At 54.9% G+C, this 27,373-nt stretch overlaps 9 protein-coding genes across 9 annotated transcripts; 5 read left to right on the top strand and 4 right to left on the bottom strand.

Annotated features, from left to right (window-relative positions):
* Nucleotides 1-158: 158 nt before the first annotated feature.
* Nucleotides 159-1,416, top strand: THITE_2113597 (uncharacterized protein). Its single transcript, XM_003652232.1, has one exon. It carries the CDS (start codon nt 268-270, stop codon nt 1,174-1,176), a length of 909 nt encoding a protein of 302 aa, XP_003652280.1. The 5' UTR covers nt 159-267; the 3' UTR covers nt 1,177-1,416.
* THITE_2113595 (uncharacterized protein) lies at nt 1,417-4,158 on the bottom strand. Its single transcript, XM_003652231.1, has 2 exons — nt 3,557-4,158; nt 1,417-3,504 (listed from the first exon to the last, which is right to left on the bottom strand). Exons 1-2 carry the CDS (start codon nt 4,017-4,019, stop codon nt 1,658-1,660), a joined length of 2,310 nt encoding a protein of 769 aa, XP_003652279.1. The 5' UTR covers nt 4,020-4,158; the 3' UTR covers nt 1,417-1,657.
* A 3,331-nt stretch (nt 4,159-7,489) lies between these two features.
* Nucleotides 7,490-11,778, top strand: THITE_2113592 (uncharacterized protein). Its single transcript, XM_003652230.1, has 3 exons — nt 7,490-7,908; nt 8,070-8,263; nt 8,326-11,778. Exons 1-3 carry the CDS (start codon nt 7,637-7,639, stop codon nt 11,421-11,423), a joined length of 3,564 nt encoding a protein of 1,187 aa, XP_003652278.1. The 5' UTR covers nt 7,490-7,636; the 3' UTR covers nt 11,424-11,778.
* A 5,943-nt stretch (nt 11,779-17,721) lies between these two features.
* THITE_2113589 (uncharacterized protein) lies at nt 17,722-18,796 on the top strand. The gene is made up of 2 exons (XM_003652229.1): nt 17,722-18,086; nt 18,242-18,796. The coding sequence occupies exons 1-2, from the start codon at nt 17,945-17,947 to the stop codon at nt 18,598-18,600; spliced, it is 501 nt and encodes a 166-aa protein (XP_003652277.1). The 5' UTR covers nt 17,722-17,944; the 3' UTR covers nt 18,601-18,796.
* THITE_2113588 (uncharacterized protein) lies at nt 18,790-19,987 on the bottom strand. Its single transcript, XM_003652228.1, has one exon. It carries the CDS (start codon nt 19,926-19,928, stop codon nt 18,990-18,992), a length of 939 nt encoding a protein of 312 aa, XP_003652276.1. The 5' UTR covers nt 19,929-19,987; the 3' UTR covers nt 18,790-18,989.
* On the bottom strand, nt 19,988-20,622 carry THITE_2113587 (uncharacterized protein). Its single transcript, XM_003652227.1, has 2 exons — nt 20,300-20,622; nt 19,988-20,237 (listed from the first exon to the last, which is right to left on the bottom strand). Exons 1-2 carry the CDS (start codon nt 20,323-20,325, stop codon nt 20,075-20,077), a joined length of 189 nt encoding a protein of 62 aa, XP_003652275.1. The 5' UTR covers nt 20,326-20,622; the 3' UTR covers nt 19,988-20,074.
* Nucleotides 20,623-22,748: 2,126 nt separating this feature from the next.
* On the top strand, nt 22,749-25,173 carry THITE_2113585 (uncharacterized protein). The gene has a single exon (XM_003652226.1). It carries the CDS (start codon nt 22,975-22,977, stop codon nt 25,060-25,062), a length of 2,088 nt encoding a protein of 695 aa, XP_003652274.1. The 5' UTR covers nt 22,749-22,974; the 3' UTR covers nt 25,063-25,173.
* THITE_2077413 (uncharacterized protein) lies at nt 25,135-26,217 on the bottom strand. The gene is made up of 2 exons (XM_003652225.1): nt 26,127-26,217; nt 25,135-26,061 (listed from the first exon to the last, which is right to left on the bottom strand). The coding sequence occupies exons 1-2, from the start codon at nt 26,144-26,146 to the stop codon at nt 25,284-25,286; spliced, it is 798 nt and encodes a 265-aa protein (XP_003652273.1). The 5' UTR covers nt 26,147-26,217; the 3' UTR covers nt 25,135-25,283.
* A 183-nt stretch (nt 26,218-26,400) lies between these two features.
* THITE_2087407 (glycoside hydrolase family 47 protein) lies at nt 26,401-27,125 on the top strand (the record flags this gene model as incomplete). The annotated part of the gene is made up of 3 exons (XM_003652224.1): nt 26,401-26,471; nt 26,576-26,582; nt 26,958-27,125. The coding sequence occupies 3 exons, from the start codon at nt 26,401-26,403 to the stop codon at nt 27,123-27,125; spliced, it is 246 nt and encodes an 81-aa protein (XP_003652272.1).
* Nucleotides 27,126-27,373: the final 248 nt, after the last annotated feature.

Raw genomic sequence — 27,373 nt, 5'->3', positions numbered from 1 at the left:
CAGATATGCACGGTTTCGCGACTCGATGAGCCAGTGCATCAACTTCCATGCTTTAACCTTACTCGCGTCTTGATCAATCGCCGCTCACCTGGTGCCTAGCATCTAACTATTTCAATTGACACGTGTTTGCGGACGCAAAACTCAAGATCGGATTTCGAATTGACGATCGCCTGTGCCGCTCTCTATCGCGAATAAGCGTGGCTAGCTCCTCGAGCTCGCGTCGCAACCAGCTTCCTCCGCATCCAGCTCCGATCCCCAATTATCTCCATGTCCGCCGCCGGCGCCATGGCGCCGCAAACAAACGGCGCACCGCCATCCTCAGCACCTCAAGCCCACCCGAGCACCCAGCCACCGCAATCCCAGCCGGCCCCGTCATCACAAGCGCCAGCAACCACCGCACCCCCCCAAAGCCAACCCCCCGCCTCGCAACCGGCGCCGCAAAACCCCGTCCAAAACGCGCCACAACCAGCGACAACAGCAGCAACAGCAGCAACGACAACAGCAGCAGCAGCCGCCAACCCCTCCGCCGCCCCGCGCCCCCGCGACGCGCGCACCATCGAGCTGCTGCTGACCGCGCAGGGCGTGACGTCGTTCGAGCAGCGGGTGCCGCTGCTGCTGCTGGACTTTGCGTACCGGCACACGGCGTCGGTGCTGTCGGACGCGCTGCACCTGTCGGCGGACCCGTACACGACGCACGCGGGGGCGCGGCCGAGCGGGGCGGCGGGCGCGGCGCCGGTCAACGTGGGCGAGGCGACGCTCAGCGCCAACGCGGTGCGCCTGGCCATCGCCAGCCGCCTCAACTTCCAGTTCCACGGCGGCGGCGCCAGCAAGGACTGGATGATGGAGCTCGCGCGGGAGAAGAACAAGATCGCGCTGCCCCGGGTCTCGCCCAGCGAGTGGGGCGTGAGGCTGCCCGGCGAGCGCTTCGTGCTGAGCGGCGTGTCGTGGGGCCTGAGGGATGTGTGGGCGGGCCAGGAGGGGACTGAGGAGAGCAGCGACGAGGACGAGGACGAGATGATGGCCGACGGCCCTGGTGGTGCTGGCGGCGAGGGGAAGGGAGCGGATGCGATGGAGGTTGAGACGGAGGATGTTGGTGGAGACGGGGTTGAGGGCGGCACAATTGGAGATGTATTTGGGGATGAGGGGTTGGAGGATGAAGAAATGGCCGAGGCGTGAGCCGGCCGGTTCTCAATTGGAGAAGATCCGGCGGTGGGAGTTGAGGGTTGGCTTTAATTCTCTTCTCGACGAGGAAGTCGACATAAAGGAGACGCGCTGTTAGGCAGCGTGGGAAGGTACTCTGGCGTTCTAGGGACTCAGGGATATACGGGGTGATGGCGTCGGTCAGGCCGTGTTTTTACCTTTGCACGCCCTTCAGCGTTGTGCCTGCTGGCTTCGACCAAAGTCTGCTCTGAGACGCAGCACATATTCCCGGTGGATCGGACTGCGACAAAACAGGTACCTGATGCGCCTCTAAACTATACAAGGAGCCATGAATCCGCCATGCGCCGCGCTATGCAATATGCGGTCAAACATCCTCCCACAGACATGGATCCCTCTCCTGTCTATGGCCGCCCTGGAAATCCATCCTGTACTATGCGCCGTCCCCGTCTCGGTGTTCAATGCTCCTTCTTCTACGCAACGCCATCCCATCGGTCTATCATTTCTGTTCCACCTTGAGGTTCTTCACCCCCGTGATCAGCTCCGCGTCTATATCGTGCGTAGGTTTCCTCGAGGCGCCCGAAACGGTCTTGACGGGAGTCGGCAGACGGTCTTCCCCGTCGTCTTCCTCGTCCTCCTCCTCCTCCTCCTCTTCTTCTTCTTCGTCCTCTGCCTCCAACTCGCCGTCTTCGTCATCGGCGTCCTCGTCCTCAGTCATCGAACCCCTCATCCGCTCCTCGTCATAGCTCTCGGCCATCGTGCTGCCCTCGCCGTAGTCGTCCGCGGAATCGCGCGAGATGTAGCTATCCACAAGGCCGTCGCCAACCTCTTCGTCGTCGTCCTCGGCGTACTGGCTGTCGTGGTCATCGCCGTCATGCCCGCCGTCGTGACCCTCGGAATCGCTTGCCGAGAACTCGTCGAGCTCGAGCGGCGTGTCGCGCCAGTACTTGAAGTCGGTGAACTCCTCGTCGCCGCCCTTGACGAGCGTGCCGACGGGCGGGAAGTAGTGGTCTACCACTTCGGTCATGTTGACGTAGCTGAGCTTCAACTTGTTGAGGCTCAACAGGTCCAGCGACACCTCGGCGTTGGAGTTGATGGTGAAGATGCGGGTGCGCGGCACGTCCACCGTCCGGTACGAGATCTGGTCGGTGAAGCGGTTGCCGAAGCCGGCGTAGAACGGCCTTCGATCCGGCCCGTACAGGCTGCGGAGGTCGCGCAAGGTCGACATCTTGAAAATGTGGGGCTTGCGCAGGTAGATCTCGCGGCGCAGTGCCGCCATTGTCCGGTCGGGGGACAGAATCGTCGGCCCTCGCGGAAGCCGATATCCGTCTTGGACGATCCCTGCCAGATAGGACCTCGTGCTATCCGCCTGTCCGACCGAGCGGCTGGTCAGGTACATGATGTTGTAGCCATTGGCCACGATGTCGCTGTACAGCTTTGCGACGCCTGCATGCGTCCAGTCTCGCCCAATCATGTTCAACACGTGGCCGAGGGCGTCGGATTTGGTGATGGTCCCGTCGATGTCCGAGATAACCACAGGCGTGTCGTGCCTCCAGAGGTACATATACGCCTGGCAGGTCGCCCTGTTTACTGTGAAACTCATCGAGTTTTCTCCCGGTCTCAAGTTGAGGGCCTTGAGTTGGTCGCTGGTCAATCGTAGAGTCTTAGCATAGTTCCGGTTGGGATCACCAGCAGCCGGGGAGCCCGGCGAGCTGGGAGGGCTTTGCAGGGCCATTTGACCGAGGTCCGACTCGGTCCTCCTGTGGCTTGCCGTGCTTGGAGAAGCGGTGGCCTCACTACTGTCGCTCTGGTAGCCGGGGTCGGAGACGGCGTCAATGGCCAGGCCCGGCGATCCTCGGAGCGAGGACCCCATCGCCTTCTTCATGGCGGCATCCTTTGCCTCCTCGCTGCTGTAGATCCACAAGTTCCCCCGCTCGTCGACGCCAAAGAGAGCTCCGATGTCGTAGTTGCCGTCAAGCTCTTCCGACAGCACTTTCCGGGCGAGGACCTCGGCCCTGATGGCATCCTCCTCGCTGTTCTTGAATCCCGTCATATCCAGCATCAAGTCCCCAGTCTCGGTGACATGGGTCGGGATGTTGACGGCGGACAGTTCCTTGGACAGATTGATAGCCCGCAACATGGCCTCGGCGGGCGCCAGGGGAGGGGGGCTGCGAGACCTTTCCGAGATGATTGGACTGTCGCCTTCGCTCGAGTCAAGGTCGCTGGACGGTTTCCGCGCTGTCCGCCGCAGAATATCTTCACTGTGAGGACGCTGGGGCGAGCTGTCGGGAGAGGACGTGGTTCCCCGTGAAAGCTCCGGCGACGTCGACCTCGGCGTGAGCAGCCCTGGTGCCGGTTAGCGCCAGCTTCCGCCAACGAAGTCGTGATCTTGGCTTACCATCTTGGCCGATTGGGTGCAGGGTCGTCGGGGGTGGGCGGCGGAAGCTTGAAGACCGGGCTTTCACGACGGGGTCGTTGAGATCGAGCGACTCGGGCTCCTGCAGCGGCGGCTGGCCTGGCTGGCGCGGGATCAGAGGAGGGCTGGAAGCGGGTGACACCAGCGGTGACGTCTGCAAGCTCTTGGGAATGGTGTCGCTTGTTTCAAACACAAAGAAGGCCTCGCCGCCCTCGCCGAGCTTCATCGAGTAGGGCTGCTTGACGCCATTGACCTTGAACTCGACTTTCTTTTCGGACGGCCGCAGGAGCGAGAACTTGCCGAACCGCACGTGGAAAGGCGAGCAAGCCAGCGTTCCATCCTCTCGTTCGACGACGATCACGTCAATGGCACCACTGAGGGTAGCGGGGTTGATCGAGTTCCATGCCGTGGAGACCGAATCGCTGAGGTTTCTGACGTACTGCATGGCTTGCGGCGGACCGACCAGCGCTACCCCGATGGGTTGATTCAAATTCTTGTGAATTGACGGTCTGCAACGGCCGTGCGGCCAGGAACAGCAACGAGACTTTTCTTCTTCTGTGCTGCGCAGAGGGAGAAAGACTGGACGCTCAGGCGCGGGCTGGAAGCCGAGGCACGGAATCAAATAGTGGACTCGCCACGCCCAGACTCCTCGTGCTTGCTTTCCGCGACTGGATTGGGGGTTGCGGCGTCGGCCGGAAGCAATGCGCCAGGATACAGGAAAGAATGCAAGCAAGCCAGAGTCACCACGCCGTCGTCTGCAAAGTAGGCGGATACGGGGAAGGCTTGCGCTCAAGTTCGCTCGCTATAAGTGTTGGGCGGCGCCGGGATCTCGGAAAGGGCCGAGGGAGGGGCACAAATTGGGCACCTGGAGTTCGTCTAACTTCACGTAAAGTTGGTTACCTAACGTTGATGCATGCGCGGGGCCGCGTTTGGATGGAGACGAACGAAATTTGTCCCAACGGTTCCTGCTGGCGCTGGCCGAAACTGAGAAACCAAAACCACTGTGAATGCAGGTCGGGGCACGCGGCCGCCCTCTTGAAGAAGCCCGGCCAGCGTTGAGCAGCTGATGGCCTGTGACAATCACGAGGGCCTCAACAAACGCCGAGCACCCCAGCAGTCACCCGCGCTTGGCCGAGTTGAGCCTTCCGTCCGAGACATGGCCGGTACTTCTGCCCCACCTTGCTTACACCACAAATTAGCCCCAGCGCCGCTGCTGCGACGAGTATCCACGAAGTCCTGCTTTCGACAGACCCTTGCGAGATTCGGACCCTTGCTGCAGGCCCCGGGGGATCCCGATTCTCTCGCTGATGTCATGGACGCGACAGCCGGGCCGGATCCATACGACGCTGAATAACCGGGCAGGAAGGGTACAGACATGGTACACGAGTGTATTCCATTGAGTTAGGTTTCAATGCAGAACATTGATACCTGAACTGTCATTGCAGAGAGTGTACCATATTCCGTACACTACCTACACTACCTTACATGCAGGAGGCAGCAGGCAGCCGTTCTAGGCGAGGGCCCGTCATGAGCCCGGTCACGGGATGCATTGACCCGCTAATAAGCGGCTGGCGCGGTTGGGGAACCGCAACGGCCCAACAAGCCACTGACATCTCACCATATTCGGTGATTCCGCATAGCTACACAATACCTTAGGTGCGCAATACACGACAAGCGGCACCATCAACAGAATACGTATCTGGACTAGCCCAGCTGGTCAGGCCAGGAATTGCCGCTTTACTGTCTGCTGACACTTCAGTTATTCGGAGGCCGGTGAAAGACGGCTCCGGGTAGCCAGGGAAATACCTCTATGAAAGATGCGGCGTTGCCGAAACAGGAAGGCTAGCTGCTTATTTACGATACGGAATGATGCGGAGTTCCTGTGGGCGGAGAGAAGATGGCTCGTCCGCTCCTCTGTTTGTGCCTGGAAACCCGCATCTTTACACAGTAGTCCTCAGCCGGCTGCGTGCCACGAGTTGTGTGGCCAGGACAACTCCTTATTCGCGACGTGGACAACGTGCTGCTGCAAAGCGGCGCGGAGGCCGAGGAGGGAAGTCCGATCGGCTCTGCTTCGCGCTGCTAGTGACACTTACTGCGTAGACGCGGCCACACGGAAATAGCCCAGTTTCGTTTGAAGTACGATGTTGATATATCCACGACACCGGGCCGACCAATGCCTGCTTCCTCCCGACGAGGCCGATTACCGAGGCAACTGACGACAACTATAAGGATGCTGCTCCCTTCCTTGCCTACTCTACGCTGCGGCGCTTGGTGACGCGCTGCTGCAGAATACCCCCAGGATGAGACAGGTGGCAATGAAGAGGATTCCGTGAGCTGCGGCGGCGACGCAGGATCCCTCGGTAGCCATGACTTCAAAGGAGGGCCTGATAACGCCTCCTGGCCGGCGGCTGTCCTCAGACGCGCGGCGCCTCTGGGGTTTGGTTTCCCCGTTAGTTAGCCAGTTTGCTGCCACGGCTTCGGCCGACGGATTTGTCAGGATGGTAAGGTGAGGTTGAGCACGCGGACGCGGCTCCCTGTCCCATGTGCCGTGGTTCGAACACAACGTTCAACAGCGCCATAAAGATAGTAAGGCCCGACAAATGTGCCATATAACTGGCTTATTGTCGAATGAGCAGCTCCTGGCTCCTGTATGCGGGAGCTGGACCGTCAGGCTGTGGGCATAGATGACGGCAACTCGAACAAGACCACCAAGAGCCGAGGGCGGGCTGTGTCTGCCTCCGTATGTACGGCCTTTGGAAAGGGATAAACCATGTAGCGCGTGTTGTTTCCCTCGCATTGCAAAGACACCCCGAGATGGAACATTGGCATAGGTAGAACCCCTTGCCTTTGAAGAAGCTACTCGCTTCTCCACGAAATTGGTGGTTCCGCACCTGGTCTGCTGTGTAAGTGTGAGATGGTCCGATCAGCTGATCTTGAATATAGGTAGCACTTTTGTCCCGCACCTTGGACAATCCTTTTGGGGGGTGGGATTGGACAAAGCACTTACCTTACTCTCCTTTCCTCCGTACACAGTAGGGACGGTACTTGATAGGTACGGATAAAGTTCAGACATTTGCAAGGTTGGTAAATGCTTGTATGGGCTCGCAAGACGACATCCGTCATCTCGTCCCGGGCATTTGAGTCTCGGCCCTCGGTCGACCATGGATAGCGTTTTTCGACCGGGCAAGGATGGTAATTGGGTGGCAGAACGGGACAGCCTGAAACAGCGGGCCCTAAGAGACGTAGGGAGCCACATTCTCGGCAGTGATCTCCACTAATGCATGCGCTAACAGCCCGTTTGACCTCTGAATGGATGGGCCAGTTGGGGCCTGCCTCGAAGAACCTAGCGCCTTTGGAAGGGTTATGGCTAAAGAGGTCCCGCCAAGACTAATTTCGGAGACTGCCGCTTACAAGTATTTACAATCGCCACGGGGTGAGCGGGGCCGCGACGGGGCCTCGACGACTTGGAGCAACATCAACAACGAACAATCGCAAAGACTCGTTGCAACAACTTTACGAAACCTCAACCAAATCGAAAAAAAAGAAAACGAAGTTAACCCTCACCCTAACCTTGACCCTCACCCTAACCATAACCCTCACCCTAACCAGCGGGGGGCTGGCGCCGCCCCCCGCACCCCCGGCGAACTAACCGCTTAGATAGTGCAGACGCCTTGGCGGTCTTGGCGGGGTACTGACCTGTAAAAACATTGCCGACAATTGGCCGAAATTAGTCTTGGCGGGACCTCTTTAGCCATCAGCCTTTGGAAGGCGCTCAGGGAAGCCCCAAATTTCACGGCCACCAAATGAAGCACTGCCCGCCCGGACCCGCAGCTGGCCACGGATCTCGGCCACTCAGGCAGCGACCGGGAGCCAATCTCGTTTTTTTCGCCTAGCGGAGGTAGGTGTTCTGCAACTCAATCCTTCCGACCCCCACTCTCCGGCTGCTAAGGACTGCTGCTGCTGCTACTGTTGCTGCTGCTGCTGCGCTGCTTCGATGCGCAACTTGTCAAACACCACCTTACCCAGCCCCTCGATCTCCCCACCCTTCCCGACCGCAGCGTCATGTCATGGCTCTCCTGGACGTCGCTGGTGCCCACGTTTCTCATTGTCTCGGCCAGTCTCGCCTGGTGGTTCACCGAGCCTAAGAACGCCCGCATCAACCTGATCGCTGCAGCCGGCGCCGCCCTGTTCTGCTGGGCCATCGCTCCCGAGTTGTGCCGCGACCTTTCCTACTCGGCCTACGCCCTGACCCTCGAGGGCATTGCCGCTCTGCATCTCCATATCGTGATTGCAAGGCATGCGAACATGTTGTTGACCGGCCTCGCTGTTGGATGGTACGTTGGGGTTGGTTGTTGTTCTTGTCGCTGCAAATTCCGCACCGCCGCCTCAATTCCCCACCGCCGCCTCGGCACCGTCCTTTTTTTCTGTGTTCTCGCGCACCCGCGGCATTTGGCAGTTTTGGCAGGAGGCTTATTGCGTGTGCACTTCTCCACAGGCTAGTGCGAAGGGCATGGCAGACGCTGTGGAAGCCGGTTCCCGAGCTCATCAACATCCTGGGCGTTGATGTCCCGGAACCGCCGGACGTGTCCCTGGCCGAGATCCGGGCCGATGCCGCCACCGTGAACTGGACGCGCCCACCGGCGAACCGGTCTGTGCAGAAGTTCCTGATCCAGGTCAACGGAGTCGACGGTGAGTCGGGACCGGGGCGGAATGAGTCATTGATGCAAAACGGGATGTTAACCTTTGGCCAGTTGGGGAGGTTGCCGCCAACCAGGAACCCGCGATCGTGGTCAGCGGCCTGAAGCCGAACCACTTTTACAACGTGCGCGTGATCGCGGTCAACTCCAACAACTTCCAAGCCGGCAGTCGGGTCATCCGGCTGAGGACGTTTGGTCGCGATGGACGGCCGCAGCTTGGGAATGCTCGGCTCCCCTCCAGTTTCGTGCCGGAGGAACCCCGAGGATCCGCGCCAAGCGAGGTAGCTGAAGAGGGCGCAGTGTCCCGCAGTCCGTTTCCCGCTCTGGAGGTGCCAACCGTGGCCGAGGCGACTCCCTCGCCTGTTCGAGAGTTGGGCTCCGCGTCGGGGCCAGGGCCACGCAGGAATACGGTCACGCGACGACATTCGCCGTCCACCACGAGCCTCGAACAGCCGATACGAGACGAGATCGATGCGGACAGCAAGCAGACGCTTCCAGAGCTTACCGAGAAGTTCGAGAGTATCCGCAAGGAGACCGAGGATGTGTTGGCACTTATCGCCAAGGAGGAGGCTGATAATAGGCTGGCGCTGGAGGAGCTGGACGCGGAAAAGCGCGAGAAGAGGAAGGAACAGAAGAAGAAGGAAGAGCAGACGGAGAAGCTGAAGCGCGATGTGAACTCGACGGACCGGACGATGCGCAACGCCATGCAGCGCAAGGCGCAGAAGGAGAAGCTTCTCAAGGAGAAGCAAGCCGAGCGGGCCAAGTTTCACGAGAATATCGCCAAGTGGGAAAAGGGCGTGGAAGAGATGCGCAGGGATCGGGAGAGCTTTGACCAGCAGATGACGGAACTGGAGGGAGAAAAAGAGCGGAAAGTCGACCAATTCCGCCGCGAGAACGGCGAGCTGCAGACCGAGTGCTCGCGGTTAGAGGCAGAGCTCAAGGAGAGGAGAGAGCAGGTGAAGGAGCTAGAAGAGGCCAGGAAGCTGCTCCCGGGTGGAGAGGAGGAGGGTGACTTGCGCGAGAAGCTTGCCGAGGAAAGACGAGACTGGTACCGGAGAGGCAGGGGGAGGGAGCTCGGGGAGGCTCAGGCCTTCGAGGCCAAGCGCGCGAGGGCCCTGGATGAGCAGATTCGCGTCCTCGGCATGCAACTACAGCACATTCCGCAAACGCCGTATGGCCTGAACAGCCAGCCAACTGCGGCTGGCATAGAGTTTGATCACCCTGCCGTCAGCCACTTGAGCCGGCGGAGTCGTGCGGGCAATTCGTTCTCCAGTGTATCGGTCTCGACGCCCCTACCGCCGTACTCTCAGGTCGATCCGGCCATTTCTGTTCCGACTCCTTCCGGGTTCGCCAGTTCCCGATCTGCGAACGCGCCGCCTGGCTTCGCCCCGGGTCCTTTCATGGATCTTTCGGCAGAGATCCCCGGCCGGCCCGAGGAGGCGAGCTCAAGAGCTGCTCCTCTCAGCCCTTCGGCAACGGCTCTCCTACCGTCCAATATCCTGGCAGATCTTGACGACGACGAGGAGCTCAGTCCGGTGTCCAGGTACGGGCCTGATCCGTCCCTGCCCCAGCAACGGGCATCTCCAGACAACGTCCCGCTGTCGCCGGCCTCTTCTGGAAAATCTTTCAGCGTCTTCTCCAGTCCGCACGGCTCGACGAGCAACCTTCCCTTCCCTCCTTTCCAAAACGACGCGTCAGATCGATTGTCACTCAACGCCGCCGCTACGGTTCCGTCGCCTGTCGCAAGGGAAGCGCCGCAGAACAAGCTGAGCAGCTTCTTTTCCTTCCAGCGGTCCAGACCGACCAAAGCCATGGAGAAGGAGGGCTTGCCCCTTGGCAGCCTCAAGCAGGGACAGAGCCAGTCCTTCCCCAAGCAAGCGGATGACCCGGATGGCCTAACGAGGCGGCGGATCAGCCTATCGGGAACCTGGAACGTCTTCAACCGGAACTCGGTGGGGCCTGAAATCACCGAGGGGCACGCGACGCACTCGCGCATGTTTTCGAGGAGCCTCAACCCCTTCTCCAGCTCGCATCGGGCTGCTGGCGGCCTATTTCCGGAGAGGGATCCCAGCAGCCCGAGGCCGGCCAGCATCGCGTCCTCCGAATTTCCTCGGCCGTCAACCGATTCGGGCTCGATCTGGGGGTTCTCGGCCGGGGATGCGGCTACGCTGGGGAAGCCCAGTCGGTTGTGGCCGCCTGACGCGGCACCTTGGTCTAGGAACCCGTCGCGGCGCCCCTCTCTTCACGGCTCGCCCTCTGCGCTGAAAACTACATTGGCATCCGCGGATGATGAGATCTTGGGAGAGGAGATGCTGCCCAACGCTCGCGAGGTCGGGGTTATCGGAAGCCGGCCGCCGACGCAGTCCAAGTCGCTTGGCCGCTTGAACCCCAACGCACCAGCCTTCATCGCGATTTTCAAATCCAAAGCCGACAAGGAAAAAGACAAGGACAAGGACAAGGAAAAGGAGAGCAAGGAGAAGAGCAAGGCCGAGAAGAAGGACAAGGCCAAAGCGAAGGACTCGAAGGAAAAATCCAAGGCCAAGGAGGCCGTATCCACGCCGGAGACGCCGCAGCCTCTTGTTGTCGAGACGGAATCTCCGTCAGATTCGCGCAAATCGCGCGACGGGTTCTCGGTGCACACGCAGACGTCCGTTTCTGAGTCCCGGGATTCCCTGTCGCTGGACCAGCCTTTCTCCAACACGCCATCGGAGGGACTCTCGAGCAGTTTCAAAGACGACAACGTTGTCCGCAAGCTGTTCCGAAAAGGCAGCTCGAGCAAGTTTAGTCTCGCCGGGCGGCTCGGCGGGAAGGAGTCTGGGCTGTTCAAAAAGGCTCCGAGCAGCACGGCTAGCGGAGGGGCTTCTGACAAGGGCACATCCCTGGAACGCTCGAGCATGGGGGACTTTGAGGACATTGGTGACGAGGCGCTGAATGCGGCCCTCGTGGGCCGCAGCTTCGAGAGCATCACCAGCAGTCCCAGTCTGGCGCCGGCCCTGAGCTCCACCAAGAACAAGGAGAGTAAGGCGCCAGCGCGGTGGTTGAGCAACTTTGGCAAGAAAGGGAAAAAGGAAAAGGAGAGCTTGGATCTGGACAGAGCCCAGTTCTCGGAGCTCGACGGGCTCGCCGAGGAGGGCAGCAACAACAAGCATTGAGACGTGTAGTTAGCACATATTTGCGGATCCCTGAAGAGGTGGCCGTATCGGAGCTTGCGTTGGCATGCCTCTACAAGTACATAGCATCTGGGGCCAAAAGCGAGCATACGAGAATGGATTGCTGCTCAAAGCAAAAGATGTGGATTTGGTCGTTGTGCACGCTCGCTAGGAGCAAGCTGTTGAAACCGCTGCGCCGGCTTGGGAAGATGAAGCTATCACGATACAAGCAATGCGTACAACTGGAATCAATCGTGGTATTGAGGATGTTGTATTGTAGGAGAGTTCTCCTGATCAGGAGCCTAATCTTGGGTAGCAGTTGGGTATCAAGCTGGTGGATCCTAATCTCGGTGGGCCGGCCCGCTACCCTGGGCTAGGCTAGTTCTAACATACCCCCCCAGGTCGAGCCTCTGGCTTCGGCCTACTAAATCTAGTAATCTACAAAGCTATTCCTAATACTACGTCCTTCCTAATCTAGCAATTCTATAGTATTAAGGTCCTTCTACTATCGCTCTAATCTACCGAGCTTTGTACGTCTACCCTTCTTAATCTTATATATTACACTATAAATCGAACCTTCTATTCGACTAGAGCCTTCCTCTAGCCCTATATTTCTTCCTTCTACGCCGCCTAGTAGGTATAGATCTCAATAAAGGCCTAGATATCTACTAGATTAAGCATTTCTATAAACTTCCTATAGGGCTTTGGTTCTAGTGCCTTCGTTAGGTCGTTAGTTAACATCTAGTTCAAAGGTATATAATCTACGTTAACCCTCTTGTTCTAAGCTTCTTAACGTAGTCAATGGTTATAAATGTCGATATATTTCAGCTTCGTCTATAGTATAAGCATCTTAGCATTGATTAGCTAGATCGTTTGTTTGTTGTTGCACTAGATCGATAGGATCTTATTATCTAGATAGATCTCTAGTACCTCTAATAGGTGTTAAAGGAATATACCTTCTTTCGCTACCTATATAAGTGCTAACAACTCTACCTCTATAGTCGATATAGTTACTATATCCTATTTACTAGCTTACTAGGCGATTAGCCCTTTAAATAGGATAATAGTATAACCTTATAAGCTTTTATAATCGATACTATTGTCGACGAAGCTAGTATCGCTAACTACGATTAGGATATCTCCTCCTCTTAGCTAAAGGGCCTAGAACCTTGTTCGATAGAGGTATTATAACATTTAATTAGCTATATAGTGGTATTCTAGTCCTAGGTTCTAATTGAACTATATAAACTTAGAGGCTACGAAGGTAATGTCTAGGTATATATTGACGGCTATATATAAGATTAAGCCGACCTTCCTTTAATAGAGCCTAATAGAGCTATAGCTAGCAATATCATTGTATAAGAGCAGTTCGCTCTTAGCTATTAGGGTCTTTAGCTCTCCTTCTTCCTAGGCTAACTTTACAATCTTCTCAATATAAGCTATCTAGCTAAGCTAAATTAAATGCCTCTTATAGTTGTAATAAATCTCTATACCTAGGAACTATAGGAGGTTATCTCCTCTTATAAATTTATACTTTTCTTATAGCTAGCTAATCACTTTGTTAGCTTAGTATTAATCCTTTTTATAGTAGACGAAGACGATATTATCTATATAGAAGAAGACAATAATGCCTTTGTTCGTTATAATATAGAGCTCTTATAATATAGCCTAGAACCCTAGGTTCCTTAGGGTAGCCGTTAGCTCTTATTGCTAAAGGAGGGGAGACTTTTATAGGCTATAGAGCGCCTTCTTTAGCTTTAGGATAGTTCCTAATTTATAATAGCTATATAACATCTCTATATAAATATCTTTATTAATCTTTATATTAACAAAGGCATTAACTATATTAAACTACTTTAGTTCTAAGTCGAACTTTGCTATAATAGCGAATACTATTCTAAAGGATTATATAGTAAGTATAGCTATATAGTTCTCCTTAGTAAACCTCTTCTTTTACTAATCGCTATATACTACTAGCTTTGCTTTACATTTAATAAAGTATCTACTTTTATTGAACTTATAAATGTATATCTATATATAATTTAGGATCTATTTGCCCTAGACCTCCTTATTATAGTAGTAAATCTCTTTTTAGAAGCCTATTACTTTATAGCTTCGAAGATAATCGCGTTCCACCTCTAGGAATAGCTAGCCTAATGGATAATCTTTAAGTTTAGAGTACTATCGAGATATAGATAGGAGTATCGACTAGTAGATAGATCTAAGCTTACCTTTTTACTATAAGCGATCGACTTCTTCTTAAAAGATCCTCTTAGCGCTACTAGCTTCCTTCTTAATAGTACTAACTACCTTCTTAGCCTTCTTTTTACTCTTTTAAGTAAGCTCTTCTCTCTCTTCCTCTATATAGAGGACCCTCCTTAAGTATCTACGTTTAGTAGCTCTAGGGCCTAACGTTCCTATATTAAAGGCGACCTCCTATAGTTGGAATACTCCTTTAGAAGCTCTAGGCGAACGTAAACCTAGGAAGGTAGCTACAATTAAGGCGCTTAGCGAAGTAGATAGAGGAGTTAGATATTAGAACTCTAGGAAGGTACTTATAATATCGCCTTTTACTATAATAGTATCTAACACTTCTTCGATAGTAGCTAGGCTCTCCTCTAGTTCTTTGAAGGTTGTTGAAGGCGTATTAAATGCCTTTATTATATCCTTTTCCTTAGCTATAGGCGTAAGATCGTTATTATCTAGCTAATCGGCATTATTAGTACCTTTAGTATTAAGCTAGCGCTTTAGCTCTTTGAGATCTACCTAAAGAATGTCTTATACTATAAGCTTTAGATCACCTAGGTATACCTACTTTTTATTAAAGATTATATTGTATATATATACTACTTAGTCAATAGCAAGGTTCTAGATACAATAGATATTTAAGGAATCATATCCTATAAGGTAGTTGATCTAAGCTCTTAGTTAGAACTGTTCGAAGTGCCTTTCTTTCTTCTTAGTAGCATCTATTATAGCGAATGCCTTGTAACTATAGACCTTCAAGTACCCTTAGTATAGCTTATACTCTAAGGCTCTTAGGCTATCTCTCTTAGTAAGGAAGGTATAAAAGCGATCTAACAGCGTTATCTACTCTATTGTCAAAGATAGTGTCCTATTATAGAGATATACTATAGCTCTTATAACTTCTAGCTATAGTTGCTCTAGCAACCGTATACCAATAGCTATTGTTTTAGCCTTCTCCTTGATTATACCCCCTAAGCATTTAGCGCCTCCGTTCTATATAAGCGTATTAGGCGCTAAAGGCTCTATTCGGATACTTTATCTCTCTATCTAGGTAGTAATAGTGCTTGCCTATATAAATTCGTTGTTATACTCTAGGACCTTGATATATAGCTAGTATTGCCTTTTAAACAGTATAGCGAGGTATTTAATAGCTATTAGAATGCTTAGAGCCTTATAGTTATATAGATAATAGTCCTATATTATACTTAAATAGCGATCTATCGCTAATAGCAGATGTTTAAAGTACTATTGGCCTTCTTAGAAAGGGTATAAATCTAGGGCGATCCTATCGCCTAGGCTATAGTTTAATAGCCTAGGAATATGATTAGGCCTACGTTTTAACTTACTAAGGCTATAGCCGTTATACTTGAACGTTGGTACACCTTTGATACGCCCTCCTTATAAGCAATTAACGAAGTGTTCAAAGGCCTTTAGGCCTATATAGCTAAAGTGTAAATACTAAGTTATAGCATCTACTACGCTCTCTATATAATAAGCCTAGCGATCGAGCCTCTTCGTTTAGATAGTAAAGGCTATAGATATATAGTCCTTAGGTATATATTCAAAGATATATTATTAGAGCTTCTTTATAGTATATCTAAAGAGTATATAATCTTAGTGCCTAAGTAGATAGTTTAGTATACTCTCTAGCCTATTGTCCTACTAGATCCCTTGTCGATTAAGCTACTCCAATAATACAATATTATATATAAAGGTTAGGTAATAAGCTACGTTATATAACGTAAGGACTATAATACCTTCGTCGTTCTATAGTTTAACATCTATCTTGTTATATCCTTTAATCTAAATAAAGTATTTACCTACCTAGATATAGTTATTAGATATAGCCAACTTAGAAGGCCTTTTAAACCTATTTAGATAGTTAGCAATATAAATAGTTGACCTTGAATCTAGGATCATCGAGTTGATTAAGGGATATCTCTAGCCTATCTAGAATATAGCTAAGATTATAGCAAAGCTCACTATACATTTGCCTATAGCTCTCTATTACTATATTCTTACGATATACTAGTAGCTAAATATCGCTATAATATTAGTGCCTATATTAGGGGTATTGCCTATATCAGAGGCGATGCCTACTTTGGGGGCAGTGCCTACTTCGGAGGCATTACCCTCTTCCTAGGTAGTACTCTCTTTGGGAGCAATGCCCTCTTTAGGGGCGTTAGCATCTGCTATATCTACTTTAAGGACCTCGGGCTCCTTTGTTAGAAACGTGGCTATAGCTTTTTTAGAACGGTTGGCTAGTTAATATAATAGCGGATCTTCGCCTATATCGCTCTTTACGTCGTTAGCAAGGCTACTCTTAGACCTCTTTATCTAAAGCCTATTGGCCTTTATTTATAGAGTTGAATCGGCTTTTAAATTAGCCTTTATATAAGCCTTAATATATTCTCTAGGTTCCTACCTAGGTAGTATACTCTTAGGGTTTAAATAATAGTACCGTTTAGTTAAATAGAAGTGATTATAGGTATAGCACTTCCTTAATATACTTAAGGACTTTATAGAGGTGCTAGAAGCTATAAGTATACTTAACTTACGTTTAAAGTAGGATTAGCCGATTCTAGCTCCCTCTTTACAACTAGCTTAGCGTTTAAAGCGATCCTCTTAATCTTCTAGTTGCTTAGAGTCCTTGTTTTCTTTCTCTCTAGGGCTATATATTAGGAAAGATCCTTTCTCTATATAGTTGAGCGCTTTCTCGAAGAATAGATATATTCCTTTATAGACTTCTATAGTTACATTTTAAAAGGTTAGCTTCTTAAAGATCTTTATCTTACTTATAGTATAAAGAGAAACAAAGCTTGGGAATAGCTTCTTTAGTATAGCTATTAGTTTATTGAACTATAGGCTAAGATCCTTCGCTTTACTTATCTTCTAGAGGGAGGCCTTATCTATTAGGTTCTCCTATTTAACGAGCTACCTTTTAAAATTAGCCTCTTTAATATATATATTCCTAGGATATTTAAATATATTAAGGTAGATACGAATATATATTTGAAGCTCTATTATTGTTTCAATAGTTAGCTAAGTAGTCTTCTTAAAGTTATTATACTATATTTAAAAGTCGATATACTCTATAAAGTAGGTAGACTAATAGTTAACTATTACTATAGTAGTTATAAAGGTTAATATCTAAGTAAGGTAATTAGTCTAATGTTTATAGTCTTTATACTTATAGTCTAGATCCTTCTCAATCTATAAAATAACGATAACAATATTATTGTTGAACTACTTTTCCCTCTTGTTATAGAGCTTCCTCTAGTAGCCGTTTAGTACTTCGATACTAGGCTATTCTTATAGACCCTTATTCTTAGAGAGGGTCTAGGAATCTATATCGTTATCCTAGGCTATAGAGGCAATGCTAGGCTATTACTCACCTATAGCGGGTACTCCTAGATCGGCTAGAGCTTCTACGGCTATAGCTAGCGTAGAAGCTTATAGTTCAACGATATATTCCTAGAGCTTATACTAGATATACTTATAGACGAGATCGTAGGTATTAGCCATTGTAGGCTTCGAGAGGAGCTCCGCCTTGTCTTCAAAGTAGTCGAGTAGATCGAGATGCTTAGCCTTGTTAACGAACTCGCGGTTCTAAGCTACCTAGTTATCTAGGCTAACTAGGATAATATCGATCTTTATATCGGCTTTCGAAGATATAATAGTTGCTACTAAGCGCTATATATAGGGCTATATACTTAGAGATAGAGCTAGGTTTTTAAGCCAATGAGACTCTTAATTGTTAGAACTACTACACTAGCTTAGGAAGATGAAGCTATTACGATGTAAGCAATACGTACAACTGGAATCAATCGTGGTGTTAAGGATATTGTATTGTAGGAGAGTTCTCCTGATCAGGAGCCCAGTCTTGGGCGGCAGTTGGGCATCAAGCTAGTAGATCCTAATCTCGGTGGGCCGGCCCGCTACCCCGGGCCGGGCTGGTTCTGACACAAGCACCCCTACCAAACGAACAGGGAGTGTTAACAATAAATATGGTCCGTGTAAATGAGTCGCATTTAACACTGTGCTTCCACCAGCTCCGAAGCTGCCCGGATAGTTAACGCTGAACGTACGGAGTACACTAGTTGACCATCTCCAGTGTCCTGTTCATGTCCAATTGCTAGCGCAACAACTGCAGCTGCAGCAACACAGCAACATCAGCCACGCAGTTTCCCTCGGCTCGTGGCAGCCCCACGCCCTGAGCTAGGGCTCTCCAGAGACAGGCGGCATTCCGGGCGAGGCATTCGATTTAGATGGCCGCCATGGCGGCCGAAGGCGGCGACCAGGCTGAACGCCTGCCCATGCCGTCGCGCAACCCGCTCCCGTTGTCGGCATCGCAAGAGGCCCAGGTCAGGGAGATCTTCTATGCGCGAGTGCGGAGGAAATGCGCCGACGAAATCAAGGGTGCGTTCGTGCGCTCTCTGCTGCCTCCCCAAAACCCCATCCCCTCCTTCCCTTTACCCACCAACAACTCCCCTCAAGCACACCTTTGGCCCTGCACCATTCTTTGCTAACCCACGCAACGCGACCTTGTCGTCGCTCCCCGCCTCCCCCTCCAGCCTTCGCAGACTGCGCCATGAACCGCACCTTCACGACCCCCTTCGTCTGCCGCGAGACGCACCGCGCCATGAACAGCTGCCTCAAGACGCACGCGACGCAGGAGGAGCAGGACGCCGCGCGCGAGGAGTGGTTCGCGCTGCGGCTGCAGCGGCAGCGCGAGCGCGAGCGCAAGGCGCGCCGCAAGGCCGAGCAGGAGGCCTTCCTGCGCGAGTGGTGGGGCCTGCCGGAGAAGGACCGCGAAGAGGCCCGCCGCGAGATGGAGAAGTTGCGGCAGGGCGAGAGGGTTGCCGGCGTTGCGAGGAGGAATGGGCCCCCACCACGGCAAGAAGGGCAACGACAAGAGCATGAGGGGAGGTGACATTGGGGGAAGAAGAACTTATATCACTGTGGCCTTGGATGGGGAGTATAGAGCGTTAGTGCGGCACGGAGAGACGCGCACGTTGGCGTGTGTATTATACGTGGATATCTGGTGTGAGGAGCTGAAGGACCGGCCGGTTCATCCGGACCGCAAGTCGTCACGCCAGCTGAGACGGATACCGTGGGAGTGGCGTTGGGGTGGTGGAAGATGAAAGGGCTACCCGGGCTCTGTCCCGCACCGCTGAGGGCAGATACGCAACTCTGTACATGTATTGTTAACCCAAACACGCAAGGTGGATGGAGGTGGAAGTGAAATTTAGCATAGACTTGTATTGTCTGGAGGGGTTATGTCGATATCTGTGTCCGATATCCAAGGTCAAAGCCCGCATCCTACAACTTCCTCTCTTCCCCCCCTTTGACGTGCTTCTCCACGCCCTCGACCACTGCCTCAGCAACGCCCCATGACAGCTCGTACCCTCGCCCGCCCAGTCCATACGCATGCATCACAAACCCAGCTCCCGGAACGACCTCCCCTTCGACTCGTGGGCCCCCATTCCTTGTGGGCCTGCGGCCCACGATGTCCCTGATCACCGTCAACTTCGGCTTGTCGCCCAGGATCTTGGGATACGTCTCGATGAACTTGCTCAGTAACCTTTCCCTCACCTCCACCGAGGGCTTTGGGTCCCAATTATTCAGCTCTTTCGTCCCGCCGATGATGGTCCCGCCCTCGAACCCGCGGGGGACACAAAAGGTCCAGCTCCCATCCGCATTCTGCCGCGTCACCGTGGCGTCGCAGTCCTCCGCCACCAGACACGTCTGCCCGCGCGTGATGGTCATGTCCGGGTCCGGCACGATGCCCGTCCCAGAGGCGTTCACGACCGCCGCCACCTCGCCGACGCCATCACCATTACCATCACCACCGCCCGCCCCCGCCCCCGCCCCCGCCCTCAGAGTTCCGTCCCCGACCAGCGGCAGCGCGAACGCCTCCTCGGGCCTGCGCAGCTCCCGCTCTAGCTGCACGACGCGCCCGCCCCGATGGACAAACCGGCGCAGGAGGAAGGCGCAGTAGACCATGGGGTTGACGCACCACGTGTCGTACTCGCAGCCCCAGACGACGCGGCCGTCGCGGGGGAAGGAGTCAGACGAGTCCGACGAGGACGGGTCGAGCAGGCGGAAGCCGGGCAGGTCGCGCAGCAGCGCCGGCGGCGGCTCCAGGTACGCCGGCCCGGGCGCCTCGAGGTACTCGATCCCCTTGAGGAAGGTGATCCCCGCGGTGTGCGGGTGGGCGGCGTGCAGGGCCTGCATGTGGGCGAAGGTCCGCAGGGCCATGGCGTGCTCGCGGTACAGGGTGGCGGGGAGGGACGGGTGCGGGAGCACCCAGCGGTTGTCTAGACAGGTTTTGTCAGGAAAGGTCGGGTTGGGCAAGGGGGGGTGTGGCGAGGATATTGGGAGGGTTGGGTGTGAGGGATAATTAGTTAGATGAGAAACATACGGGCTCCGCCCCACGGCGAGGTGTAGTTGATCTTGGTCGAAGGGTCCATGGTCTCAAAGGGCGCGGGGAAGTCCCGGGCGACAATGGTCACGGTGTAGCCGGCTTGCTGGAGAAGGATAGCGCAGCTCAGGCCTATGACACCGGCGCTGCGTGGTGGGTGTCAGCGCAGACTACCGTGAGTCTGAGTTCTAAGGGGAAGAGATCCTACCCGATGACCACGACATGGTGCGGCATTGTTGCGTGGAAGAGTCTGCCCAGATCTGCCTCTGATATGACTCCTCACAGACCGTCTCTCGGAGATGAGAGGAACCGGGGAAAGATAGATCACTGGCAAGGGAGGGTGATACGGGTTGGTATATAAGGTAGGCAGTTTACTCCGTATGCTGGTGGCCTGATGTCTCCGTATTTCGTATGCAAGCCACTGCAGAAAAGGAGGCGAAGTGGGCGGAGCGAAAGTTCAGGGGCCTTCCACATTAGGTAGGCAGTTGCGGCATTGTCACCTCACTGAGGACGGGAAGCAGCCAAATTCCGTGCCAGGCTCCGAATCTACCTCCGATGAGCCAGCGGCCCCGCACGGCCGAGTGGGTCGGCTATCGCCGGCGCTCCGGTTTCCGCCGGAAGCGCGACGGAGCCGATGAGCAACACCGGACTCGGCTCGGGTAATACCCCGTTTCGTCTTACTTCACAGACTATGTAACGTATGCTTTTCCTTGCCTTGCCGGTCGGCTGCAGGCTCGATCCTCAGTGATCGGGGCGGGACGGCATTGTGCGAGCCTCGCCGAGTTGCAAACAAGCCGCAGCTCCCGGACCGCACTGCTCTAGCTTGCAGGTGGTGTTCCCTTCCTCCTGAGGCTAAAACTTCAGCCAATATCCTGAGTGGAGGGGAGAAAAAGAATACACAGTAGCGACTCCCCCCATACCCAATGCAGCCCAGCGACAACTTCAGACGAGTTCCTTGTCGTCCCGTCACAATCGATATATTTATTGTGATCGTATTTTTGGCAATCTTTCACACACCTTCCAGCGCATTTCTTCTCAGCAAACCGGCTGAGCGGTATGTGGCCCGGTGCGAAGACGACGCCATTCTTGGAAGAAGGGACGGGATATTAGGTAGTGCTGGCTGTCGCTGCTTGGCCCGTTTCTTGGCACTTTCTGGGCCCGGCGCAGGGCAGTTAAGGCTGGTGATGGCCGTTGAGGCTCATCTCGCGACGCTTACAAGTTACAACCATGGAAAGGCTAATCAAGCCGTGTCTTTGACCGAGGGTGTTCTTGCCGTAGCACTGCAGCACCGCGGGGCGAAAGCAGCCTGCACCCCAGTGCCTTTGCTGCCATCAGGCAGGAGAGACGTGGTAGCTACCTACCTTATTAAAGAATACACTGACATCCGGGTTCGCCTCTTCCCGATGCAAAACAGTGGCCCGCATCACGGCAGAACGGGCCATAGTCACACACTGTAGAAGGGATCCCTTTTCGATCTGATGAGGATGGGACGGGCCGACGGTGTGACAGCCCCTTGCGCTGACGGCCCTCAACACCGTGGCGATATCACGTCGAAGATCAAAGATTTCCTCTCCACGACCAGACCGGCTCGGCCAGCTCGTACATGTTCTGTCATTCGCCAAGAAGACTGCATGTGTCCGGGAATCATCTCCGACCTGTTTTCAGAGCAATGATATGCAAGCCATGCGAAGAATCTGCACAAGCCCGCTTGAGCAAAGTTCGTGGTGATGTGCTTTCCGAGGGAAAACTGTAAACGTTCGAGGAGGCTAGACGAGGCGAAAGGCGACCTGTGTAAGGGAAGGCGACGGGACGGCGCTGTAGATCGGCTACCATATTCGACTCTGTGCTTGCGGGATCTGATCGCACAACCTCGGATAGTATCCCACTCACAACATGGCTGCTGCTGCTGGGCTGCCTGAGCAGTGAGTGTTGCCGGGATATAGGTAAGAGTGGGAAGGGCGAATGGGATGTGCAGAGTCCTGTGAAGAGAAGCGAGCAGGCGGATTGGACGGCGTCTAGCTGCAAGGTGATCCCGGCGCTGATTGGGCAGATGCAGCAGGGGTACGGCCCGAAGGATCTATTTTGGGCGTTTATCTCGACCCCGCTCCCGCCCGCCTTTCCACCAAACAAGCCTGGCATCCGTTCGTCCACTCAGAATGGGACGACAGCTCGAGGTCGCCGCTCTCAGCCGTGGGGGAAAAGTCCGGCGCTTAACAGTACCAAATCTCACTGCAGTCGGAAAGGCGCCTCCCTCCAGAGCGCACTGCACGAGGCAACGCGCGGCCGCCATAGGCTGGCGGCGCTGCTTCCTCCCCACACGTGGACTGCCAATGGTGCCTGCCCACCAAGCCGAGCGCTGAAGTTCCTGGATCTATCGAATAACGTTAACTTCGAGGTTGCTTCGCAGAAGCGCACGCCATGTGCATGCTAATTGCCGCTTCCACACCCGCCCAAGCTGTCGCGCACGCGGGACTTGGCACAAGGGGTCTTGCGGTTGACCTCGTTCCCCCCAGTCACAGCTCAGATAGTCAGTTCTCCAAATAAAACGAAATGGGTTCCGTGCTCTCCTGGTTCCCCGTGGTTCCCGTGGTTCTGGTTCCCATTTCATTATCCTAGGTTGTTGGTGCTGGCCACGCGGCAAGACAACACAGTTTCGCCAGCCCTCTCCTTCCACACGTGCGGTCTAGACCATCATGTCTCGGTAGGCAGTTCTCACTCCCGGTTTTGTTGTGATCGCTTCGTCTGCGCCGCTGGCACGCATCGGGGAGGAAGCACGAGGAATGAGAACAAGAGTCCACGGCGACAACGACGACAACGACATAGTAGCCTCCGGACATTCGAGGAAAGTACATACACAACGCCCAATCGACGCATCGACGCACCATGTCAGCGCCTCCGGCCGGAGGGTTCTCCCTCTTTCCCAATCCCAGCAACGCCCCACGACCGCCATCGAGATCCCACAGTCGGCCTCGAGCAGCTACGCCCCAGGAAGGGCCCGCTAGCTCTGTCGAGGTATCGCCGCCCCGTGCCGCGAGACACGCTCCCGAAAGGAGGAACTCGGTAAGCAGGGAGGGCAAGCAGCGGGCCGTGTCCAACAACCCGTGGCAACATGCCCTCGATGCGCGGAAGCAGACGGCCCCCCTCGAGAGCACGGCGGGCCTGTCCACGGCTCCTACCACTGCTGCCGTTGCCCCTGAGGCCCCCGCGGCAGAGGTGGCATATTCTCAGCCAGTGACGGATGTCCCGCAGCGGTGTGAGACTGCCTTCTCGGAGGCTCAGACGCTGGTCCGCAGCGCGAGCCAGAGGTCTCGGAGCTCCATAGCCAAGCCGCCGATAGCCTACACCCCGGCTAGGGCGTCTTCGTCTTCACAACCGGAGGAGTCCGAGGAACCGACAGTCATCCGGTCCATATTCCCCCGGTACAACCCCGACGTTCCCCTGTCTCAGCAAGAGTATTACCCCACCCAAGCGAGCCCAGCCCACATCCCACAATCCGCCATCAGCAGGCCGCTCTATTCCCCCCGGAGCGCCGCCGCCGCCGCCGGCGGTGCATCGAGCGGGCAGGCAGGCGCCCAGTCTGGGGGTTCCGCCCAAACATCCAACTCTCACGCCCGCTGGCCTCCAGTTCGAGGCCGTCGCGAGCCGGCGGCGGTCTCGGCGGTCAGCACGACGGAGGAGCTCCGTGGATTGTGGAAAGCGGCCAACGGGTGGAGAGCATCATCCCTCGAAGGGCGCACCTACTGCCTCAAGATGACCACGTCCCCGGAGGCCCCCCCGACATACACCCTCTCTTCCTCCACCGGCCAGCCCTTTTACTGCTTGCGCGTCGAGCCAACCTCAGCCTCCGCCCTCGTCACCCTGTCGCGCTACGACCCAAATAAGCCCTTCAAGCCCAGCAGCACCACCGCCACCGCCACCTCGTCCTCCACAATTCCCATCCCCAGCCCGAGCCCCGACGCTTCCTCGCCCTCGCCACGAGCCTCCTCGTCTAGCCGGCGGTCCAACTACGCGAGCACCTCCCAGACCACCGCGCACACCCCGTCCACCACCGCCCTCAAACACCAAAAAAACTGGCAGGAAGTGCTGTCCACCACGCTCTCCACCTCCGCCATCACCAACTCCTACACCAGCGACGACGACGACAACAACGACCGCGCCGCCGACGAGGACGACGGCCTGGTGGCGCACCTCTGGCCGAGCGCAGCGGCGCGGCTGGTGGCGGACCGGGCCAACGACGCGGCGACGGTGGCGGTGGCGCAGCACGAGTCGGCGCGGCTGGTGTGGGACGCGGACTCGGGCAGCCACTTCCTGGTGCACCCGGCGCTGGCGGTGCCGTTCAGCGTGGCGGTGGAGCGGCAGGGCGCGCTCAGCCGGACCGAGTACGCGCTCGAGCACCTCGAGTCGCCGGCGCTGATCGCGCGGCTGGTGCGCGACGGCACCGGCGCCGGCTGGCTCGAGGTCGACACGGCCGTCGCCGGCAAGGTCGACGCCGTCTACCTCGTCGACGTGGTCGTCGCCGCGCTCGTGCTGGTCGCGCACCTGGACGCGAGGAAGAGCAGGGGCCAGCACGGCGCTGGTGGTGGCGGCGGGGAGGTGTTTGAGGCGCCGCCGGGCGGCGACGGTCTGTATTCGGGCGCTGCTGGGGAGAGGGGCGGGCGGAGCTGGAGTCGGGCGGCCAGCCGGGCGAGCCGGGCTAGCCGGAGAGGGGACAGGGAGCGGAAGAAGGAGTCGAAGAGAAAGAGCGGCAAGGGCAAGCGGGCGGGCATGGAGCAGTTTGAGATGGACCTTGAGAGTCAGAGCAGCGATCTCGGGAAGGAGGACGATGAGAAGCTCCCGGGAGTGTTGAGGGCCGCGGTGGGGTTGGTGAAGATCACGTTCAAGTGCTTCGTGTGGAGCGCGACGCTGGCGTTCAAGGCGCTCATGGCCATCCTCTCGGGACTGACGAGGTGTTGTGGCCTCGGGAAGCTCTAGGGGTATGGAGTCGGCGTCGGGTTGGCAACGGGATCAGGAAACGGCTAAGGAACTCATCAAAGGGCTAATGTTGGATCGTTCGTGGTCGTTATGATTCTGGCGTTGGGTATTTCGCATAATAATCTCTCATCACAGCGAGGGCAGGCTTGCTGCTTTCGCATGGAGCTTGTATGACAAAACGTAGGGGTCGGAAGGAATGAAACATGGCTGAGCCCGGCCCGCTACCTCTTCCTCTGGCGCACCTTGTTTATCCTTCCATCCTTCCCAACTCCTGTTGACGTTGCCGTTTTCGCCATCTTGGCCTGCTGCAGCTCCAACTCGTACTCGGCGTCCTTCAGGGTCTTTAACTTCTTCCGGGCGGCTTTTAGCCTCTTCCGAAGCTTTTCCAGGTTCTGTGCTTTCCGGCGTGCCTCCGCGGCTTCCTCGCCGTCCTCGTCCTCGGCATCCGCCATCGCATCGTCCTCCTTCTCGGCTTCTTGCCTAAGCGCCTGTTCCCTCTCTTCGGCCCCATCGAAGAAGACGATCTTCTTGGGTTTTTGCTGCCTGGACACAGACGGGCCCATGTCGTCGTCGCTGTTGTCGTCGTCGTCGTCGTCGTCGTCCGCCTGCTCTGTCCCTCCGGCAAGGATAAACCGCTCCTCCAGCTCTCGCACCTCCTTCGCGGCCACGTTCCGCATGGTCCGCACATACCCCAAATCTTGCGTCTTAAGCAGCCGGACCGTGTCCATGTCCATGGCCTTGTTGCCGCGGTCGCCGTCGACAGTGCCGGTGAAGGACTTGCCACGGGTGACGGGGTTGCCAGGCCCCTTGCGCGACATCATGCCAAAATAGAACTCATCTTCGTTGCGCTCGGCGGCCTTTTGGCGCAGCGACTTGAGCACGGCTTTCTTCTTGTTGTAGTCCCTGGCACGCTTCTGGTAGTCCTTCTTCTTCTCGAGCAGGCCGAGCCGTTGGCGCTCGAAGGGCTGCGCCCGCTCGCGGTGGGCTCGCCGCTGGATACTGGTGCGGATCAGCATTGTCTGGCGCAATCGTCTTGGGGCTGCGGATTTGTCGCTTCTTCTTACCTATTGCGTAGCGACGACATTGTTGTGTGGGCTTCAAATGATCTGGAGCAGCTGTCCGTTCGGCCACGTCCAATTAATTGCTCTGCTTGCGTAGCGTTCCTCTGGTGGCCTGTTTTGCGGTTGATCAGCCCAAATTTTGAGCCTGCCAATGCTTATCGGCGATAAGGCGACTCCTGCCTGCCGCCTGCCTCCGCCCCACAGCGACCGGGACAGGGGTTGCCCGGGCGGTTGAGAACTTCAGCTCGAGGCAAGCCCCTTGTCCGGGCCCGAGAACATGGAAGCTTCCGTGAAACCTGCATTCGCCAAACCTCCATTCGCCAACAACCAGTGTCTCTGGGATACTGCGTACGAAAGGTAGTGTACCTACCTGTAAATAGGTAGTGTACAGGCCGGGCCTCGTTGATCCCTGGATTGAAACCTGCAGTAACTGGTTGATGCTCCCTTCTTAGGTACCAGGTATGTTGCTTTGGAGAGAGCTGCCTTCGACAGGTACGAAGTGTTCGGCAGTGAAGGCGTGCACTGTGTGGCCTTCATGCACGCCCAGCATCCGGGAAACCTCAATCAGCATTTGCCAGTACAAGACACTACACTACCTAGGTATGTTATCCCACGGACCAGGGCGTCAATTGTGCATTCAAGGCAGTAGCATGCACCTGGGCGCGGAACTGAGCTGCCGCTTGGCCCCCTGAACGACCCTTGATGTAGCCAAGGTGGGCAGGAAGCCCTTTGACTATCTACCTACCTGTACCTATCTTGGCTGGCATCTCTGTCTCACCGCCTAAGGCAAAACTTCTGAGGCTGTGAGATCGTGCTGACCGTCATGAGTTGCAGAGCTTCTGGCTTGCGGATCTACTCAGGTACTTCTACCTCATCTCCTCGGAGCCGGAGCTCATTAGTTTGGACGACTATGTCTTCGATACCGAGGCGCACCCTCTGAGGTTGTCCCAGCCGTCGGAGACGCCCGTCATGAACAAGAACTTGTTTGCCCCGTTGCTGTAACCGCCGAGGGATTAAATGCACCGTAAGGGATCTATTCTGGGATGGAGCAAGCTGCTCAGATGGTGTTGGATGTCTACATTTGAGTGCGATTTACTGATGAGCATCCATTAGCTCTACTGGTGAGCTGCGACAAGCCATACCGTGACAGTCACAGCAAGCAAGGTTGCGAGGTAGGACATGGCGATATCCCGCAACTAGAAGTTTGAGCTTGAGATATCCGTTTATCTGTCCCCCTTTTTTCCCAACTT

The sequence above is a fragment of the Thermothielavioides terrestris genome, chromosome 2 (assembly GCF_000226115.1).
Source record: "Thermothielavioides terrestris NRRL 8126 chromosome 2, complete sequence".
In the NCBI taxonomy this organism is placed as follows: domain Eukaryota; kingdom Fungi; phylum Ascomycota; class Sordariomycetes; order Sordariales; family Chaetomiaceae; genus Thermothielavioides; species Thermothielavioides terrestris.
This window is presented reverse-complemented; position numbering and strand designations above follow the sequence as displayed.

Coding starts and splice junctions, on each gene's coding strand:
- THITE_2113597 (XM_003652232.1), top strand. CDS start 268: ATGTCCGCCGCCGGCGCCATGGCGCCGCAAACAAACGGCGCACCGCCA.
- THITE_2113595 (XM_003652231.1), bottom strand. CDS start 4,019: ATGCAGTACGTCAGAAACCTCAGCGATTCGGTCTCCACGGCATGGAAC. Junction 3,505..3,556: donor GCACCCAATCGGCCAAGATG/GTAAGCCAAGAT, acceptor AACCGGCACCAG/GGCTGCTCACGCCGAGGTCG.
- THITE_2113592 (XM_003652230.1), top strand. CDS start 7,637: ATGTCATGGCTCTCCTGGACGTCGCTGGTGCCCACGTTTCTCATTGTC. Junction 7,909..8,069: donor ACCGGCCTCGCTGTTGGATG/GTACGTTGGGGT, acceptor ACTTCTCCACAG/GCTAGTGCGAAGGGCATGGC. Junction 8,264..8,325: donor CCAGGTCAACGGAGTCGACG/GTGAGTCGGGAC, acceptor ACCTTTGGCCAG/TTGGGGAGGTTGCCGCCAAC.
- THITE_2113589 (XM_003652229.1), top strand. CDS start 17,945: ATGGCGGCCGAAGGCGGCGACCAGGCTGAACGCCTGCCCATGCCGTCG. Junction 18,087..18,241: donor ATGCGCCGACGAAATCAAGG/GTGCGTTCGTGC, acceptor CTCCCCCTCCAG/CCTTCGCAGACTGCGCCATG.
- THITE_2113588 (XM_003652228.1), bottom strand. CDS start 19,928: ATGGCCCTGCGGACCTTCGCCCACATGCAGGCCCTGCACGCCGCCCAC.
- THITE_2113587 (XM_003652227.1), bottom strand. CDS start 20,325: ATGCCGCACCATGTCGTGGTCATCGG. Junction 20,238..20,299: donor CACCATGTCGTGGTCATCGG/GTAGGATCTCTT, acceptor CCCACCACGCAG/CGCCGGTGTCATAGGCCTGA.
- THITE_2113585 (XM_003652226.1), top strand. CDS start 22,975: ATGTCAGCGCCTCCGGCCGGAGGGTTCTCCCTCTTTCCCAATCCCAGC.
- THITE_2077413 (XM_003652225.1), bottom strand. CDS start 26,146: ATGTCGTCGCTACGCAATAG. Junction 26,062..26,126: donor ATGTCGTCGCTACGCAATAG/GTAAGAAGAAGC, acceptor GATCCGCACCAG/TATCCAGCGGCGAGCCCACC.